At 47.8% G+C, this 20,840-nt stretch overlaps 1 protein-coding gene across 1 annotated transcript; it reads right to left on the bottom strand.

Moving 5' to 3' along the window:
* Positions 1–3,837: 3,837 nt before the first annotated feature.
* Tdgf1 (teratocarcinoma-derived growth factor 1) lies at positions 3,838–17,521 on the bottom strand. Its single transcript, XM_045136953.1, has 7 exons — positions 17,493–17,521; positions 15,087–15,139; positions 14,039–14,173; positions 13,346–13,460; positions 13,155–13,264; positions 9,500–9,589; positions 3,838–3,938 (listed from the first exon to the last, which is right to left on the bottom strand). Exons 1-7 carry the CDS (start codon positions 17,510–17,512, stop codon positions 3,838–3,840), a joined length of 624 nt encoding a protein of 207 aa, XP_044992888.1. The 5' UTR covers positions 17,513–17,521.
* Positions 17,522–20,840: the final 3,319 nt, after the last annotated feature.

Genomic DNA, 20,840 nt, shown 5'->3' with positions numbered 1-20,840 from the left:
GAAAGAAAGAAAGCTCGCTAGAAGTGGGGCGTTTAGAGAGATGGCTCAACAGTTAAAGTCTGCCCTCCCAGGTTCAATTCCCCAGAGCTCACATAAAGCCACAAGAAATTCACAAGAAGTAGCAAAGAAATGCGCAGGGAAGCCCCGTTGTCGTGTGAGCCCAGGAAAGTGACCAGCGTCCAGACCAGGGACCTGATGCTAGCGCTTCTCACAGAGCTGCTGGTTTATCGGCCTCACGGGTGGTGGGTATGTGTGAGTGGGGAGGAGGTGCCTGTACTACATCGTGTGTATAGATAGATCTGTCCTCCTCCTGCTGGGAGAGCAGACCTAGCCTGTCTCAAGGGTCCTTGTTCCCCTTTTACCGTCACTGCTGCCCATCCTGCTTCTACGTCATCTGGGAACCACTCATTTCTTCCCTATCTCTGAATTTCGCATAAGTGGTGCGTGTGTGTATATATATATAGTTTTGTTTTGTTTTGATTTTTTAAGGTAGGGTCTCACTCTGGCCCAGGCTGACCTGGAATTCACTATGTAGTCTCAGGGTGGCCTCGAACTCACGGCGATCCTCCGACCTCTGCCTCCCGAGTGCTGGGATTAAAGGCATTTGCCACCATGCCCAGCTATATGGTAATATTTTTTAAGTTTATTTGCAAGCAGAGAGAGAAAGAGAGGGGGAGACAGAGAGAAGGAATGGGCATGCCAGGTCCTCCAGCTGCTGCAAATGAGCTCTAGATATATGTGCCACTTTGTGCATCTGTTGTTATGTGGGTGCTGGGGTGGTGGAGGCAACGTTGCTCCTGCCTGCCGTTTGACATGGTCCCCACTAGGAGGAGGTTTCCACTTGGCTGGAACTTCATGATGGAGCTGAAACCATTCACTTCCCTGTGTTTGGTTTTCTTATTAGGAATAGCACTCCTGTCCTTTTTAGGCTTTCAAGAAAAGGAAACTCAAACTGTGCCTTGATGTAGGGAAACAAGAGGACTGAAAGAAATTGAAACTAAAATCATTTGTACAGACTTATGCTCCCTAGATAAATATAAGAATATGACTAATAAGGAGTTCTTTGCAAAGTAACAGGAAAAAGAATTACTTGACCCTCCCATTACAATACCAGAAATTCCCAAGTCCACCTCGAGGAGCTAAGGCAAATGCATTTAGGCTTCCTGACCCTACTGACCACCTCTACTCTATGCACGGAATTTGTGATGAGAACTCAGGTCATGTAGTGAATAAGAATGGAAAACGAGCCGGGCATGGTGGCGCATGACTTTAATCCCAGCACTCGGGAGGCAGAGGTAAGAGAATTGCCATGAGTTCGAGGCCACCCTGAGACTCCATAGTGAATTCCAGGTCAGCCTGGGCTAGAGTGAGACCCTACCTCGAAAAACAAACAAACAAACAAAAAAAGAATGGAAAACAGCACGCTATAGTTCATTGCCCTTCTTGGAAAGGCTTGCTCCATCAGGCCCTGCTTGGTGTTTGTTATCCAGAGAACAATAGAAATCTTTAACCAAACAGGTTAATAAATACTTTGCTAAACTGGGCTGCAAGGAATGTATAAGAAAGTTAGAAGAATGGCCTTTTGGCATGGAACAGTCCGTCTAGAACTTTGCTGATTTTTTTTTTTTTTCTGAGAATTGAGTGTTTTGATATTTTCTGGAAAACAAGGCTGCTTTTGTTCTGTAGTAGTATAAACAAAACACAAGTTTTGAAGATGGCAGAGACGCCTGAAACAGCAACCTGGTGTCTCTCACTCTTCCCCCCGTGACTCCGCAGGTCCTTCGAGGACCCCACTCCAGCTGGGGCTGGCTCCCGCCCCGGGGAATCGAATCTGGGCCATCAGGCTCTGCAAACCAGTGCCTTCAACCGCAGAGCCTTCTCTCCAGCCCAAAACATGTAATGTCGTAATGTTTTGAGGCTGGCTTTTGTCACTTCCTGGACACCCATCCAAATGTGGATATCAGCAGCTTGCGCCTTCTTGCTGACTGCATGGTGAGACCGCACCACAGCTGAGCCGAGTCACCCACTGAAAAACGCCCTGCTTGGTTCTGATTCGGTGCTCTTTTGTTCATTTTTATTTATTTATTTGAGAGTGACAGAGAGAGAGAGAGAATGGGTGCACCAGGGCCTCCAGCCACTGCAAACAAACTCCAGACGTGTGCGCCCCCTTGTGCATCTGGCTAACGTGGGTCCTGGGGAATAGAGCCTCGAACTGGGGTCCTAAGGCTTCACAGGCAAGCGCTTAACCGCTAAGCCATCTCTCCAGCCCTGATTCGGCGCTCTTGCCACGCTGCCACGAGCCATTCATTGTCAGGTTTATATGTGCGTGTAAGTCTTCACTTCTCTGGTACAAATAGCAGAGAGCTAGGCTGCTGGGCATATGGTAAGCACATGTTGAGGGTTGGAGAAGAGGCAAACATCTCCATAGTGCCTACATCAGATTTTTTGTTCGCTTGTTTGTTTTATTTTTTTTCCTCCGAGGTAGGGTCTTGCTCTAACTCAGGCTAACCTGGAATTTACTATGTAGTCTCAGAGTGGCCTTGAACTCATGGCATTCCTCCTACCTCTACCTCTCAAGTGCTGGGATTAAAGGCGTGTGCCGCCATGCCCGGCTACATCAACTTAAAAAAAATTTTTTTTTAATATATATATTTACTTATTAGAGAGAGAGAGAGAAAATGTGAGCACCAGAACCTCCAGCCACTGCAAGAGCTCCAGATGCATGTGCCACCTTGTGCATCTGGCTTACGTGGGTCCTGGGGGGTGCAACCCCAGTCCCTAGGCTTTGCTGACAAACCGCCTTAACTTAAGCCATTTCTCCAGCCCCTTCCTGTGTTACTTTGAAGTGAGCCATGGGAACAATCCAGAATTGCATGTTGCTTGTTTGGTTTATAGTCACAGGTATCCCTGGGTTAGTCCGATTTAGTGGACTTAGGAGAAAGTCTGAGCTAAAGTTTCCAATGACTCTCTTCTTGAGTTCTGCCTGGCCAAGTAGGGTACCTGTAAGAGCCGGGTGGCTAACACAGTCCTTGGAAGCAGGACAGAAGGTAAGGCCTTGGCCGTTGAAGTCTGGTAAAATACCCATCAGGCAGGCAGAGCATCTGGAAAATACCTTGATTTGGCTGTCTGCGATGCTCTTGTGCCAGAGGGGACCCTGGCAGATGGAGACACGTCTATTATTATCACTGATGTTTTCACTGCATTTTCTTCCTTGTTAGAAATAGGGGGCTGGAGAGATGGCTTAGCAGTTAAGCGCTTGCTTGTGAAGCCTAAGGACCCCGGTTCGAGGCTTGATTCCCCAGGACCCACGTTAGCCAGATGCACAAGGGGGTGCATGCATCTGGAGTCCGTTGGCAGTGGCTGGAGGCCCCGGCGCGCCCACTCTCTCTCTGTCTCTCACTCTGCCTCTTTCTCTGTCTGTCTCTCTCAAATGAATAAATAAAAATTGAATTGAAAAATTAAATAAAAAAGAAATAGGGGATTTATCCTGCTTCAATTGTTGCCATGGGTTGTCCTAAAATGATGAAGGAAAATTCAAGAGCAAGTTCCATTTGGGAATATTTGGAATATTTGAATTCAGCACAGCATGAACGCTTGGCACCGAGAGCCGAGTCTTTAGACATTATGGTGGAGGAGAAAATGAAACAAATAGCATAAACAAAGGACTGTCCTGCTACAGATAACAACCAGGCTTTTTTTTTTTTCCAAAAGCCTTTCACCAAACGGGCCAAGCAAAACATGGCCAGTGTGAGGGCGATCAGCCTGCAAACCAGGAATGCTGAACATCAAGGCTTGATTCAGCCACAGGAACATGGGAACATGGTCTGACCACCAGCTTCACAGATGCGACTTTGTGAAGCAGCGATTTGTAAGGAAGCGGACTGTCTGGCTGGGCTTGGACCCTGAGTGGAAGCTGGTTCCAGGGGTAGCCCGGCCTCCTGCGGGTACAACAGAGCTCGCAGGAAGGGCATCTCTGGCCTTTGGTGGTGGCTCTTTGAGACACCTCTGTCCTGATGAAGATCCTTCCTTCCTTCACAGCTGAAATGCAAGAATTGCCTTTCAACCTTGCTCAGATCTCTTTCTTTCTTTCTTTCTTTCTTTCTTTCTTTCTTTCTTTCTTTCTTTCTTTCTTTCTTTCTTTCGTGTTGTGAGGTAGGGTCTCACTCTAGCCCAGGCTGACATGGAATTCACTATGGAATCTCAGGGTGGCCTTGAACTCATGGTGATCCTCCTACCTCTGCCTACCGAGTGCTGCAATTAAAAGTTGGCCTGGGCTAGAGTGAGACCCTACCTCCCCACCACCAAAAAAAAAAAAGAGAGAGAGAGAGAGAGAGCGCATGCAAGCTGGGCATGGTGGTGCACGCCTTTAATCCCAGCACTCGGGAGGCAGAGGTAGGAGGATCGCAGTGAGTTCGAGGCCACCCTGAGACTCCACAGTGAATTCCAGGTCAGCCTGGGCTAGTGTGAGACCCTACCTCAAAAAAAAAAAAAAAAATAGAATTCAAAAAGTGTGCACCACCTAGTGCCCTCCAATCCTTATATTGTCTTTATTTTCTCCCAGGCATACTTTTCTTCTCTATTTTTTTCTTTGTTTTGTTTTTGTTTGTTTTTGGCTCCTGATGATTTCCTTTCCTTGCATATGCACTTAGCAATACATTTACAAGTGCAGTTGTCATGTTTTAAAAATGTTTTTATTTATTTGAGAAAGAAGAGGCAGATATAGAAAGAAAGAGAGAATGGGTGCACCAGGGCCTTCAGCCACTGCAAACAAACTCCAGATGCATGTGCCACCTTGTACATCTGGTTTATGTGGGTACTGGGGAATTGAATCTTGGTCCTTAGGCTTTGGCTTTTCAAGGTAGGGTCTCACTCTAGCCCAGGCTGACCTGGAATTCACTATGGAGTCTCAGGTTGGACTCGAACTCATGGAGATCCTCCTACCTTCCCCTCCTGAGTGCTGAGATTAAAGGCATGTGTCACCACACCTGACTCCAGTGTTGTTTTTTAATATTTTATTTTTATTTATTTGAGAGAGGGAAAGAGGGAGAGAGAGAGAGAGAGAATGGGTGCATACCAGGGCTTCCAGCCACTGCAAATGAACTCCAGATACATGTGCCACCTTGTGCATCTGGTTTACGTGGGTCCTGGGAAATCGAACCAAGGTCCTTTGGCTTTCCAGGCAAGCACCTTAACCCCTAAGCCATCTCTCCAGCTGTGCTCTTCTTCTTCTTTTTTTGTAATTTGTTTGGTTTTATGAGGTAGAGTCTTGCTCTAGTCCATGCTTACCTGGACTTCACTATGTAGTCTCAGGCTGACCTGGAACTCACAGTGATCCTCCCAAGTGTTGGGATTAACGTGTGCACCACGCCTGGCTTCTGCATCCGCTTCTCTGTGGGGTTTGGAGAACAAACCCGGGGCTTCATGCATGCTAGGCCAGCACTGAGCTGCATCCTCAGCCCTAGTCACGTTCATCTTGTGACACATGGAGAATTTATGCGAGTCGCACGGCATCATCAGCCTTCACTTGAAGGTTTTTTCCTGGTGAAGACTGACCAGGAAAAGCCTTCCCAGGAAAGATGGCCCAGCCTTCCTATTAACTAACAATAGTTTCTTCCTACTGTTCCATGGCCTGACCTCCATTCCCTCCAGGACCTTAGAATGCTTTACACAAGACATTAGCTATCCCAGCACTTCATAGTCACTGGAAATGTAAAAACAGTATTAAAAAAAAAAGATGTTCAGCCAGGCATGGTGGTGCATGCCTTTAATCCCAGCCCTTTGGAGACAGAGGTAAGAGGATTGCCAGGAGTTTGAGGCCACCCTGAGACTACATAGTTAATTCTAGGTCAGCCTGGGCCACAGTGAGACCCTACCTCCAAAAAAAAAAAAAAAAAAAAGGGCTGCTAGATGCACAAGGTAGAGCATGCATCTAAAGTTCATTTGCAATGGCAAGAGGCCCTGGCATGCCATTCTCTCTCACTCTTCCTCCCGTATCTCTCTCTGCTTGAAAATAAATAAATAGGCTGGGTATGCTGGCAAACACCTTTAATCCCAGCACTCGAAGACAGAGGTAAGATCACCGTGAATTCAGGGCTACCCTACAACTACATAGTGAATTTTGGGTCAGCCTGGGCTAGGGTAAGACCCTATCTGAAAAAACTAAAAAGAAAAAGTACTACTAATAAATAAATAAAACCCTTGCTAGTGTGGTGGCATACTCCTTTAATCCCAGGACCTGAGATGCCAAGGTAGGAGGATTGCCATGAGTTCCAGGCCACCCTAAGACTGCAGAGTGAATTGAAAAACAAGGTAGGATCTCTGTCTAGCCCAGGCTGACCTGGAATTCACTACGTAGTCTCATGGTGGCCTCGAACTCACGGCGATCCTTCTACCTCTGCCTCCTGAGAGCTGGGGTTAAAGGCGTGCGCCACCACGCCTGACTAAAATAAAGTTGTTTTTTTTTTTTGTGACATCAGGGCTGCAATGTGGTGCATGACCTCCCGGGAACTGGAAATTCCTCCCCCTGGTGCAGATTTGTTTTCAAGGACCTCGTTAAACATCAAACACCAGCTGGGAGAAAGGACAGGCGCTGCAGAATGGACAGAGCCTGGGCTTGTGCATCTCTCGGCCTGACCTTCTCCAAGCCCCCAGTGGAGCCGACGCTCATTGGAAGAGCAGCCCCCCCCCGCAGGCTCAGCAGCGCAGGTGGACGCGGTTAGTGAGCTGCCTGGATTACACCAGCCTGCCTTCGGGAACCTTCCAGGTCATTCTCTGAAGAAAAATGAGAGCGGGGAAGATTCGTTGGCAGTACTTTTGGGGAGATTATTTTGGGTCCAGGGACTTTTGAGGCCTTTCCAGGCACTCCAAACGAGGCTGCTGAGCCCAGTCACATCTGCCCAGTCACGTCTCTGGGTTCCAAGGGACAAAGCTCGTGAAGGGCGCGGCTGCCCATGGGAGAAACCCTCAGGCCACCCCTGATGCTGGCTTTGTAGAGCAGTGGAGAGACTGAGGGACAGTGGGGTTGGAGTCCTTGTCCCCACTGGTGAGTGAGCCAAACTTGCACAGCTCGCGGTGGGGCCGTCGTCTTCGGTCTGTGTGTGACCATCCATGTCACCACAACTGCTGCTGGACACGGGGGATGCCGATGGTTTAACTGGAGGATCCCCTTAGTCCCTCAGCACCCCCCCTTCCCTCCAGGCTCCTATGTCATTAGTCTTTCCACTATATAGTTCCAGCGTCCTAACCCCTCTCCTGCTGGTTAAGGCTTTTTGTCCCCTTGGATGATGAGCAAGGAGTATCCCCGAGGCAGGCTGGGGGGGGGCTGGGAGAGTCCAGAAGCAGAGGGACTTAACCGCGGAAACCCACTTAACCATCCTAAAGTCTCCTTTTACTCACGTGTGGAGCAAGGGTTGTAAGGCCACCTCTACCTTCAGCACACCCTGGTTTCAGAGCAGCTTCTTCATGGGCTACGAGAAAGCAAGGGCACGTGCCTTTCTTTGTACAGCTGTAGATGCATTTCTTCCCAGAATAAGGACGTCCAGCCAGGCGCACGCCTTTAATCCCAGCACTCGGAGGCAGAGGTAGGAGGATCGCAGTGAGTTCAAGGACCCACATTAGCCAGATGCACAAGGGGGTGCACGCTTCTGGAGTTCGTTTGCAGTGGCTGGAGGCCATGGCAAGGGTGCTCCCCTTCTCTCTCTCTCTCTCTGCCTGTCGCTCTCAGATAAATAAAAATAAACAGCATAACTAAGGCAAATTTTAAAAATAAAAACAAAAAAAACAAAAAAAGAATTTCCAGCCGGAAGCCCGGTGTGGTGGCACACACCTTTAATCCCAGCATTTGGGGAGTAGAGGTAGGAGGATCACAGTGAGTTCAAGGCCACACTGAGTCTCCATAGTGAATTGCAGGTCAGCCTGGGCTGGAGTGAGACCCTACCTCAAAAAAAAAAAAAAAAAAAAAAAAGTCCAGAGTGTCCTCAAAAGGCTAAATTCCAGTGTGATAGTTTGAATGTATGTCCTCATAGGCTCAGGTATTTTATTTTTGAATATTTTATTCATTTGAGAGAGAGAGAAAGAGACAGATAAAGAATGAGCACACCAGTCACTGCCACCAAACTCCAGATGCATGCACCACCTTGTACATCTGTCTTTCCATGGGTACTAGGGAATGGAACTTGGGTCCTTGGGTGTTTCAGCAAGCCCCTTAATCCCTGAGCCATCTCTCCAGCCACTCAAAAAACATATATTTTATTTATTGGAGAGAAAGGCAGATAGAATGGGCTCATCAGGGCCTCCAGCCACTGCAAACAAACTACAGGTGCATGCACCACCTTGTGCATCTGGCTTACATGGGTACTGGGGAATAGAACATGGGTCCCGAGGATTCACAGACAAATGCCTTAACCACTAAGCCATCTCTCCAGCCCCAACTCAGGTGTTTTATTAAAGCTTGTAACTTGGGTCTCCAGCTACCCGGCTGGAGGAGGTGTCACTGGGGGCAGATCCTAGGATCCAGCCCAAAGGTATAGACAGCAGTCTGAGCTGTGGGGGTCCTTTTTTTTGCTGCTGTTTGGTTGTTTTTCTCTGCTTGGATATATGGAAACAGTTTCTTCTGCCACTGATGAAACCCCTGGGGGAGCTGTTTATTTATTTGGGTTTTTCGAGGTAGGGTCTCACCCTAGCCCAGGCTGACCTCAAACTCACAGAGGATCCTCCCACCTCTACCTCCCTAAATGCTGGAACTAAACCCCTTCCTCCAGGTGAGACTGACCACTACAGTCAGCAATGAAAGCAGCTCCCCCCTGCTGGACGGGATTCTAACTTAGAGAATTGTGGGTTGTTGTCTCCAAGCCAAGCCAAAAAAACAAAACAAACAAACAAAAGACAATCTCTTCCATGACACAGTTCAGGAACCTTTCTGGAAAGACACAGTTCTGGGATTTCGGGAGCTGACTCCCAGAGAACTGGACATGTTCCCTGATTATAGCTATGGCTGGTTCCACACAAGCCTAATTCTGGAGGAGAAGGCATATTTGCAGTGGCCGACAGAGCGGTTAACTGAGAGGGGAGTGAAGTTCGTCCAGCGGAAGGTGGAGTCTTTGGAGGAGGTGCAGAAGTGATTATCAACTGCACAGGCCTGTGGGTTGGGGCGCTGAAGCCAGATGCCCAGCTCCAATCAGGCAGAGGACAGGTTCTCGTTTTTGCAGAAAAAGTCGTTTTTAGGCTGGGGGTGGGGCTCAGTGTTGGAGTGTTAACTGTGTGTGAGGCTCTCACCACCAGCGTAGCCAGAAAGAAAAAATAGGTGCTTTTTATTGGGCAAGCAGGACAGAGGTGACGTCCTGGGTGTCTTCAGTAAGTGTTAGGGACCCGTATGGAAATGTGTGCATTTTAGGACACTGGAAAAGTGGCCTTTACTGGTCATGAAATTTATACAACACCTACACTTGCTTGCCTAGAAAAAAGGCAAATGTCTATTAATAGTAACTTTGGATAGAAAGACCGGCACAGGCCAGCATCAAGGTGGTTGGCACTGATGGCGCTAATTCTGTCATCCTGGAAGCTCTGAGGTGATCGTCCGTCACATGGCCCCCTGGAAGGTAGAGACACTTAGTTATGAAAGAAAATCTCTCCAGCAGTTTATCCTGCTGACCCAACTGCCTTGCGTCCGTGGCTTTATCTACAAGATCCAAAACCCAGCCTGGATCCAACATTTGATGTCAAAGTGCTCATGGGATCAGTGGTACTGACTGCATGACACCCACTACTCCCCCTCAGAAGAGCTTTCAGCAAAAATGGTCACAGCATGACATGGCTACTGCAATTCCGACATCATAGCGACGGTCATTACCTGAATGTGATCTGCATGATACGAAGCCCATCAGCGCCCGATCACGGGTGCAGGAGGAGGGCGTAAGTGGCCCCCATCCCATCCTGAGGAGTGATTGGTTGGTAGGGTTGGTAGCAGGAGATATTTTCTGAAGCAGCAGTGTGACCATTAGTAAGTGGTACTGTAAAACCCATGGAAAAATACCAGGAGCCCAAAACAGCCCCCCAGATGCAGACAGGCAGACAACCTTGTGACCATAGCATGACCATTAACCCCGCCTAATGTACTATAGATAACCCTGTCAGGATGTTTCTGAGAAGAAAACAAAAAAAGGGATCCCCACCACTCCAAGTCTATTAATAAGTAACCAGTAACCAGTGCTGGGACTGAAATCATGCTTCTGCTTCTGTAAACCTGCTTCTGCTCTCCCTAACTCTATAAAAAGAGACCCTTCCCCTTGCCCGGTGCGCTCAGCCTCTCAAAGGACTGGAGTGCCCGCAGGCGCCTGTGTAAACAATAAAGCTGCCTCTTGCCTTTGCATCCAGTGGCTCGGTCTTGGTTCTTGGGCGCGGGTCTCCCACCACGGAAGATTCCCCCTCCCCCGGGAATCTTACAGTACATGCTCTGGTAAGTGACCCCTCACCCACGCTAATGTCGGAAACCCTAATTGAACTCAATGGGCGCACAAATACACAAGGAAAAAGATCAGAGTAGAAGAGGGTCTAGTTGAGAAAAAGAAGAGGTTCAGTAGAAAGGAGACGGGAAGGGCTGGAGAGATGGCTTAGTGGCAGGCCGCTTGCCTGCGAAGCCTAGGGAGCCATGTTCCACTCTCCAGATCCCACTTAAGCCAGACGCACAAAGGTGAGGCAAGTGCAAGGCCGCACATGCCCACTAGGTGGCGCAAGCGTCTGGAGTATGAGTACCACAGGGCTGAGGCCCTGGAGTGCCAATTCTCTCTCTCTCTCTCTCCCCATCTCCCCTCTAAAATAACAAGAAAAGAAACAAAGAAAGGAAGGAAGGAAGGAGACAGGGTAATAATGGGAGGAGACTGAACAAAGTACATCATGTACATGTACGAAAACTTAGCTCTTTCTTGGGTGTTTTTTTTTTCCCCCTCTCCTGGTAGGTAAATGTCACAGTGAGCTTCACATTGCTGAGACAAACGTCCAACCAGAAGCAGCTTATGGGAGGAAGGGATTTGTTTCAGACTTACAAAATCCAGGGGAACACCATTGACGGTGTGGAAGAAACTGACTCACTTCCACAGGCCACAGCAGAGAGATGCCACCAAACAGCCAGCGGGCACCAAAACCCGCCAAGAGCAAGAGCTCAAGCTTTACACATCCTAGGGCTGCACCCCAGATCCACCCCCACGGATAGTGCCGTCCTCTGTGGAGACTCAAGATTCAAGCCCGAGTCTATGGGGACCACACATTTCTACTACCACAGTGAAGGCACACAGGGCCTCTTTATTGATGGATTGTGCAGGTCCATCTTGCCCTTGTGGAAGCTTTGTAGTCATTCCCTGCGTGCATTGAACACACTCCATTCCTGATAGTAACGGAGGCAACCACGAGAGTCCTGTGAACATGCGGGGCCAGAAAACCCCAGCCTCCATGTGAAGAAGTCTCTTACAACCCTCCACTCTTTTTTTTTTTTAAATTTTTTTATTTATTTATTTGAGAGCAAGAGACACAGAGAGAAAGACAGATAGAGGGAGAGAGAGAGAATGGGCATGCCAGGGTTTCCAGCCTCTGCAAATGAACTCCAGATGTGTGCGCCCCCTTGTGCATCTGGCTAACGTGGGACCTGGGGAACCGAGCCTTGAACCGGGGTCCTTAGGCTTCACAGGCAAGCGCTTAACCGCTAAGCCATCTCTCCAGCCCAACCCTCCACTCTTATTCTTGCCACTGTAAACAAACTCCAGATGTATATATCCACTTGGTGTATTTGGCTTTACATGGTACTGAGGAATTGAATCTGGGCTGTCAGACTTTGCAAGCAAGCACCACTAACCACTGAGTGGTCTCCTCAATTGTCTTAAAAAATACTTATTTCTTTATTCATTAGAGAGAGAGAGAGAATGGGCATGCCAGGGCCCCTAGCCACTGCAAACAAACTCCAGATGCATGTGCCACCTTATGCATCTGGCTCATGTGAGACCTGGAGAGTTGAACCTGGATTCTTACACTCCACAGGCAAGCGCCTTAACCGCTAAGCCATCTCTCCAGCCTTTTTTTTTTGAGGTCGAGTTTCACTCTAGCCCAGGCAGGCTGACCTGGAATCACTTCACTACATAGTCTCAGGGTGGCTTTGAACTCAAGGCGATCCTCCCAAGTGCTGGTATCAAAGATGTGTGCCACCATGCCCAGCACCCTCATCTCTCTCTCTCTCTTTTCAATATTTTATTTATTTGCAAGGAGAGAGAGAGAGAGAGAGAGAGAGAGAGAATGAACATGGGTGCATCAGGGCTTCTTGCTGCTGCAAACAAACTCCAGATACATGTGCCACTTTGCGCATCTGACTTTATGTGGGTACTGGGGAAACTGAACGTGGGCTGCCAGACTTTGCAAGCAAACGCTTTTAACCTCTAAGCAATCTCCCCAGCCCTCACTGTCTTTTTCAAATCAGTAACTGGAAAGGATGAAACCAACCAGCAGGTACCTTTTAGGACCCAGGGAGAAGTTCCTAGAGGACAATGGCAAGGTCAAAGTACTGGTAAATCCTGGTGTGCTGGCACAGGCTTGTGATTCCAGCGCTGAGGTGAAGGCCGAAGGTCGGCCGTGAGTTTGAGCTAGGTCTATACGACAAAGTGAGTTCTGGGCCAGCCTGGGCCACAGAGCAAGACACACCATCAAGAAACCAAAACCAGGTTTTCCCTTCTCCTGCCTGCCCATGAGCAAGAGCACTTCCTATTGTTTTCCCTTTCCTTCTCTTACTCTGATCAAGTCCCTGTAAACTCACTGGGCTGGAGAGATGGCTTAGCGGTTAAGCTGCTAGCCTGAGAAGCCTAAGGACCCAGGTTCAATTCTTCAGGACCCATGTAAGCCAGATGCACAAGGTGGCGCATGCATCTGGAGTTTATTTGCAGCGGCTGGAGGCCTCTGGGCGGGCCCATTCTCTCTCTCTCTCTCTCTCTCTCTCTCTCTCTCTTTCTATCCGCTGGGATAAAAGGCGTGAGCCACCACACCCAACCCCCATGCTGTTTTCCAAGCAGAAGGTTGGCCAGCAGGTCAGGAGGTAGGTAGGAGGGACACACTGGTTCACTAGCATCCCTCGGACGAACGAGTGACCAGAAAGGACTCACCAAAGAGGAAGAGCTACTTACCACAGCCAGGCAGAAAGGTCTGCAGGAAGCAGTGCAGCTGGCCGTGCCAACATCTACACAGGGAACACGTTTTGGGCAGCCAGGTGCCATGGGGGATGGACCCACAACGCCTGAGAAGAAGAAGCGGACAATACTTCCATTGGTACATCCCCATCTCTCTTTCCCGCCTACCTCTCCCTCCAGTGACTCACTCCTTGCGTACGTCCCGTTCACAGTTGCGTCCATAGAAGGAAGGGGGACAGGCACAGAAGGACCCCAGGATGCAGGTACCTCCATTCAGGCAGCAGGTTTTATTTAGCAACTTGCCTAAAAGTTAAGAAGAAGCCTTGAGGCAGGTGGAGGAAGGGACAAAACGCCTAGGACATTTTCTGTTAAGAAGGGGCTCACCTAGCACCCCAGCCTTCACCGATCCCCCCAGTATCCTATATCTGAAAACCTCACTGAACAACTCCGTTCGTTTTGCTACAGGGACCTTGGAGCAGGGAAATCACATCCATGTTCCCACCAGCAATGGCTCCTAGGTTCCCATGTGAAGTGGGATCAGCCGAGAGAAACCGTGCTCCGGGGAGGTGAAAACATGCTTGTGTCATTCACCTCTGTACCCCAATCCCCGACAGCTGCGCACCCCCAACTGCAGACTCACCCACCCTCTCTTGGGCTGAAGTTTAACATGACACAGAGGGTGCTGGGAGGTGGCTCAGTGGTTAAAGGCATTGCAAAGACGGCCAGCCCTGGTTCAACTCCCCAGCACCCACGTAAAGCCAGGCAAGCGCTTGTTCACAGTAGTAAGAGATACTCACATGTACAAACTAATTTTTAAAAATAATACTAAGGAAGCGTGTGAAGGGCTCGGACAGAGGTGACTGAAGGCAAGGAGGTCTTACTGCTCTGTATACTGGTGGATCGCACAAACTGGAAAGAGGGAATGCGAACTTCAGGCTCCTCCAAGGATGGAGCGCTGTCCTCTCTGAAGGCCAGGTCTCCCAGAGACGGACGCGCCAGTTCACGGTGGTCCAACCCTTAATGACAAAACCAACTCCTGGAGTCTACATTCCAGGCCACATAAAAAAGATTGTTAGCCAGATGTGGTGGCGCACACCTTTAATCCCAGCACTCGGAAGGCAGAGGTAGGAGGATTGCCGTAAAGTTCGAGGCCACCTTGAGACTCCATAAGTGAATTCCAGGTGCGCCTCAAGAAACCAAAAAAAATTGGCTGGAGAGATGGCTTAACGGTTCAGGCACTTGCCTGCAAAGTCAAAGGACTTGGTTCGACTCCCCAAGACCCACGTAAGCCAGATGCAAAAGGGGGGTACACCCATTCTCCCTCTCTCAAATAAATAAGTAAAAATAGGCTGGAGAGATGGCTTAGCAGTTATGGTGTTTGCCTGCAAAGCCAAAGGACCCAGGTTCGATTCTCCAGGACCCACATGAGCCAGATGCACAAGGGGGCGCATGCACTTGGAGTTCATTTGCAGGGGCTGGATGCCCTGGCATGCCCATTCTCTCTCTATGCCTCTTTCTCTCAGATATATATATATGAAAAACCAAAATAGATTGTTGTTTAAAGGAAGAAAAACAGGTATGGAGGAGCAGGAGGATACTGGGTTCAAGGTCATCCTGAGACTACATAGTGAATTCCAGGTCAGCCTGGGCCAGAGTGAGCCCCCCCTCTAAAAACAAACAAACAAACAAACAAACAACAACAACAAAAAAGAACCAACAACAACAACAAAAATCAACCAAACAACCAATAACAAAAACCTCGCCAGGGCATAATGGCACTGGGTGCCAGGCGAGGAGTGGGGGGATGGAAGCCAAGCTATCAGCAAGGTATCAGGAGTTACGGGCCATGTGTGTGTGTGTGTGTGGGGGGGGATGTATAACAAAGCTGAAAAAGCCCAAAACAACAAGAGAAGAACAAAATTCTCTCACCAGCAAGGAATCCCAATTCAAACAGGTTGGAAATGGCCATGATCAAAACCACACTAGAAAAAGCAAATTGACATCCAATTAGGGAAGTTAGCAGAACAAAGCAAATTAAACACACAAAACAATCACCTTTCTCTTTTTACAAGTGGTTAACTCAAGAAAACAAAATGTGTGAATAGAGGGCACCTCCTCAGACACCCTGCTCCCTCCACTCCCCCACTGTCCAATTTCATCTATGTTGAAGATTTTTGCAAACTGACTTTGTGATTGAGGAGGACTGGAATGTTGCAGCTTAAGAGCCAAAATTATTTTGGGGTACGTTTAGTCCCTTTAATGGCCCCTGTGTCTGGACTAACTTTTTTTTTTTTAATTTGAGAGCGACAGAGAGAAAGAGGCAGATAGAGAGAATGGGCGTGCCAGGGCCTCCAGCCACTGCAAACGAACTGCAGACACGTGCGCCCCCTTGTGCATCTGTCTAATGTGGGTCCTGGGGAACAGAGCCTCGAACCGGGGTCCTTATGCTTCACAGGCAAGCGTTTAACTGCTAAGCCATCTCTCCAGCCCTGACCTAACTAACATTTTTTTCTTGGCTGTCAGATAAAACAAATAGAATGTAGTAATAACAGACCAATGGCTTCCATCAATCCCAAAGTTAAGAATGTTATAAAGTTTCATCTGAAGCCAAGAAAAGATATTTCTCTGCTTTGCTATAATCTGGCCTATCTAATATCCCTATCAAAAGATTTGGTCAATGCATTGACTCTAACCTGAAAGTCTCTATGTAGTCTCAGGCTGGCCTCAAGCTCACAGTGATCCTCCTACCTCTTCTCCCCAGTACTGGGATTAAAGGTGTGTGCCACCAGGCCTGGCTGCATTGATTTTTTGTTTAATTCTGTGATTATTAAAATATTAAAAAGCCCCTGTAATCTCTTCCTTGGTAAAAACAAAACAAAACAAAACATCAACTCAGGGTCACTTCAATCTGTGTTCCCCAACCGTGGTCACGCCTCTGTCTTAGAATTAGCTCATACTCCCTAGGAAGCAAATACATGTTTTGGATCGACAAAACAAAACCCATCACGAGATGGTACAACATGGTGGGTGTTAAGATGCAAGCGTTCAGTCCTAGCCCTGGTGAGGCAGAGGTAAGAAAGAGTTTCACTGTAAGTTCGAGGCCAGCCTCTAGAACTCCAGACACGTGTGCCCCCTTGTACATCTGGCTAACAGCTAAGCCATCCCTCCAGCTCTTTTTATTTTTTTAGGTTAGGTCTCACTCTAATCGCGGCTGACCTGGATTCACTATGCAGTCTCAGTGTGGCCTCGAACTCATGGCGGTCCTCCTACCTCTGCCTCCCGAGTAGTGGATTAAAGGTTACATGTACATATTTTTAAAAAATATTTTTTTTATTTATTTGAGAGGGAGAAAGAGAGAGGAAGGGAGGGAGAGAGAATGGGCATGCCAGGGCCTCCAGCCACTGCAATTGAACTCCAGATGTATGTGCCACCCTGTGCTTCTGGCTTAGTTGGGTCCTGGGGAATCGAACTGTGGTCCTTTGGCTTTGCAGGCAAGCACCTTAGCTCCATATCTCCAGTCCACATGTACATAATTTTAAGCAGGAATAAACCTTTCATCTTCTATTTTGCTTAACCTACAGATAAGTCCTCTGTACATAGTTTTCATAAACACATAGGGAAATGGCTATGTGGCTGGGGGGGTAGCTGGGTGATGGGGTGTCTGCTTAGCATATGCAAAACCCTGGGCATGATCATCTCCCCCCTCCAAGTTATATAAATAGCAAATGGTTGCATGGCCTTGTTATTGGTGAGTTTTGTTTTACAATTTCATTTAGACCTGTCATTTAAAACATTTTCAGTTCAAAGTTTTTTCGTTTTTGTTACTCTTCATGGTTTATAAGTATTGAATCTGTCTACACTTTTAATCTTAATTTGCTGAAATTCTCATGCTGTTTACATAAGGGTAGGACAGCATTTTGTAGGCAGAGCTATTAATGCGGTTGAAATTGCTAAAAAAGCCAATGACAAAGTAAGCTATAATTGTAAGGGCAAAGTTCCAGGTTTTTCAGGAAAAAGAGAGAGAGAGAGTGTGTTAAAAAAAGAGCCGGGTGTGGTGGCACATGCCTTTAATCCCAGCACTTGGAGGCAGAGGTAGGAGGATCCCGGTGAGTTCGAGGCTACCCTGGGACAACAGAGTGAATTCCAGGACAGCCTGGGCTAGAGAGATACCTTGAAAAACAAAACAAACAAAAAAAAAAAGAAAGAAAGAAAAGAAAAGAGCATTATTGACGATCTTTTAAGGTTGGAACAAAATGAGATCAGAGGTGTGGAATTTAATTTTCTAAACTAGCCGTCTATAGTGATAATGAATTCAAGTTCAAGGTTAGCTCATACCTGGAAGAGAAGCGCGCCATCTTCCTGCAGTCCACGGCTCTCAAAGATTCAGGGGAAAATTATAAATATAGAGAAAATAAAAATAATAAATTTAGTAAACAATATTAGCGATGGCTTTAATTCACAAAAAAATTCCAAAACACCTAAAGGAAAACATTAATTTCCTAAAGTGAAGATGATTATGTGAAAAAAGGAAAAGTATCCCAGAGGAGAAGAAACATGCTTGTCCCGAAGGTCTTAGGAGAAGCGGGCACCTAGGTCCAGGAAAACTGGGAGGGGGAGGGACCAGGCTCTGCCCTCTAATGACTATTGTGACCTTGAGCAAAGGACTTCCGGGGGCTCCTCCTTCCTCCTCCAGAAACCCCTGGGGTGCCTGAGGGGACCCTCAGGTGGGCGGGGAGGTGAGAGCTGCAAGCTCCATTACAAAGCCCAAACCCTGTGGGCAGGGAGGTGAGAGTAAGAGACCCCATCTTTAAAACGGAATTACTACCTCTGCTGTTGGTGCCTTTAGAGAACAGAAAGACGAGTTAAGAAGACTTACTCTTTTGAAAGAAAGAAAAAATACATCCATTTATATCAAGTTAGTGTTTCCAACTTGACTGTCATTAGTTCAGAATTAATGAATCTGGGCCTAAAAATTACAGCTCAGTTGGTAGAGGCTTGCACAAAACCCTGGGTTTGACTCCCAGCGTCAAAGAAGCTGGTTGTCGTGGCCCGTTGTCTGCAGCCCCACCACTTGGAAGAGGCCGAAGGATCAGAAGTTCAAGGTCATTCTTGGCTACAAGGCGAGTTCAAGACCAGTCTGGGCTACCTGAAACCCTGTCTTAAAAAAGAAGCTAGTCGCCTTGGCATGGTGGCGCACGCCTTTAATCCCAGCACTCTGGAGGCAGAGGTAGGAGGATGGCTGTGAGTTCGAGGCCACCCTGAAACTACAGAGTGAGTCCTTGTCAGCCTGGGCTACAGTGAGACCCTATCTAGAACAAGCAAACAAAACAAACAAACAAACTCTATATGTTAGGAAAATCTAAATTCTATGGGGGGTGTCTTTCAAGATATTTGATATCTTTTTTTCTCTAAATTTGATGCTACCTTTTTTTTTTTTTTGGTTTTTCGAGGTAGGGTCTCCCTGTAGCCCAGGCTGACCTGGAATTCCCTATGGAGTCTCAGGGTGGCCTCGAACTCATGGCTATCCTCCTACCTCTGCCTCCCAAATGCTGGGATTAAAGGCATGCGCCACCACGCCCAGCTTGTTGCTATCTTTTTGCAAGAAAGGGGTGTGGACCCCAGTGCTGCAGATGATCGGGAGGCTTTGATAGGGTGAGGGGAAAGCTCAAAATCGGGAGGGAATGGTTACCCCAGCTCCTGGATTGCCAGAGGAGGCTGGGGGCGAGCTGGCCGGCTCCTGTGGCCTGGCGGGTGAGCAGCGGGGAGCCTGGTGGCCAGATGCCTGACCAGCTCCAGGATAAACCTCCAGAAATGGCCATGCGACCCAGGGTCTCGCTGCATTTAAATTTTTTTTCTTTGTTTTATGTTTATTTATTTATTTGAAAGTGACAGGCAGAGAGAGAGAGAGAGAGAGAGAGAATGGGCGTGCCAGGGCCTCCAGCCACTGCAAATGAACTCCAGACGCTTGCGCCCCCTTGTGCATCTGGCCATCGTGGGTCCTGGAGAATCGAGCCTCAAACCAGGGTCTCATTTAATCCCAGTTTCTAAGGGAAAACTTGGCATTTAGTACAGTTGCCAGGTACAGGCATGGGAAACTTTCCTAAAGGCCGGTTTTCAGGACTAAAGGCAGTGGCTTTGGATAGTTGGGGGCAGAGGCTGGGGCCATTTCAGCACCATGGTGTGGAGGGATCCGCCCAGGGGCGCAGGCTGTTCCCTTCTACCCCTGACCTTGGGGAAATTAAACTATTATTGTTGGGCTGGTTTGATTCCCCAGGACCCTGGCGCACCCATTCTCTCTGTCTCTCTTCTATCTCTATCTTTCTCTGTTTGCAAATTAAAAACAAAACAAAAGGACACTTATTACTGGGATTTAAACTTTAAAAAAAAATTACTTTGAGAGAGAGAGAGAGAGAATGGGCATGCCAGGACCTTCAGCCACTGAAAATGAACTGTACTCATGCACGCCCCTTTGTGGGTTTATGTCACTGCATCTAGTTTACATGGTACCTGGAGATTCAAACATGAGTGCTTAGGCTTAACAGGCAAGCGCCTTAACCACTAAGCCATCTCTCCAGCTCTATTATTGGAATTTTATTTATTTTTATTTTTATTTTTTTGGTTTTTCGAGGTAGGGTCTTACTGTAGCTCAGGCTGACCTGGAATTCACTATGTAGTCTCAGGGTGGCCTCCAACTCACGGCGATCCTCCTACCTCTGCCTCCCGAGTGCTGGGATTAAAGGTGTGCACCACCACACCTTGCTTTATTATTGGAATTTTTTGCTTGTTTGTTTGTTTTGTTTTTCCAGGTAAGGTATCACTGTAGTCCAGGATATATATTTTTTTAACTTTCTTTTTAGTTATTTATTTATTTTGCTTGACTCCTTGTTGTCTGTGTGTCTGATTTTTTGTGGTTGCCAGGACAAAGGACCCCAAGTAATGAAATCTGCAACGTAAGAGGAAGCTGAAAGCCCGGCCTGGTGACTCCTTGCCCTTGGAAGGAAGGAAGAAAAAAAAAGTGTCCTGTAGTCTCAGGACTGGGCTATCAGTAGGATTGCCAGTTTGAGGCCAGCCTGGGCTACATAGTAAGATCCTATTTTCTCTTTTCTTTTTTTTAAATCAATCAATTTATTTATTTCAGAGTGACAGACGGAGAGAGAAAGAGACAGAGAGACAGAGAATGGGTGTGCCAGGGCTACCAGCCACTGCAAATGAACTCCTGATGTGTGCGCCCCCTTGTGCATCTAGGTAATGTGGGTCCTGGGGAATTGAGCCTTGAACCGGCATCCTTAGGCTTCACAGGCAAGCGCTTAACCACTAAGCCATCTCTCCAGACCCTATTTTCTCTTTTCAAGGTAGGGTCTCACTCTAGCTCAGGCTGAGCTGTGATCTGGAACTCACTATGTAGTCTCAGGCTGGCCTTGAACTCACAGTGATCCTCCTACCTCTGCCTTCTAAGTGCTGGGATTAAAGGTGTGTGCCACCACTCCTGATTTCATTTTTTAAAAAAAATCTTATTTATTTGAGAGAGAGAAAGATAGATTGATAGAGAGAGAGAGAATGGGCACGCCAGGGTCTCCAGCCACTGCTAACAAACTCCAGAGATATGCATCACCTTGTACATCTGGCTTATATGGATCCTGGGGAATCAAACCTGGGTCCTTAGGCTTTGCAGACCAGCACCTT

Source organism: Jaculus jaculus, chromosome 17 (genome assembly GCF_020740685.1).
Source record: "Jaculus jaculus isolate mJacJac1 chromosome 17, mJacJac1.mat.Y.cur, whole genome shotgun sequence".
NCBI classification, from domain to species: Eukaryota; Metazoa; Chordata; class Mammalia; order Rodentia; family Dipodidae; genus Jaculus; species Jaculus jaculus.
This window is presented reverse-complemented; position numbering and strand designations above follow the sequence as displayed.

Bases quoted from the DNA above. Each gene is read 5' to 3' on its own strand.
- Tdgf1 (XM_045136953.1), bottom strand. From the start codon at position 17,512: ATGGCGCGCTTCTCTTCCAG. The intron at 14,174-15,086 runs GTGAGAGAATTT...TTTGTCATTAAG, and splicing joins TGAATTGGGATTCCTTGCTG to GGTTGGACCACCGTGAACTG. The intron at 3,939-9,499 runs GTCTTTCTATCC...TTGTACCCGCAG, and splicing joins CTTGATGCTGGCCTGTGCCG to GAGGCCGGGCTACCCCTGGA.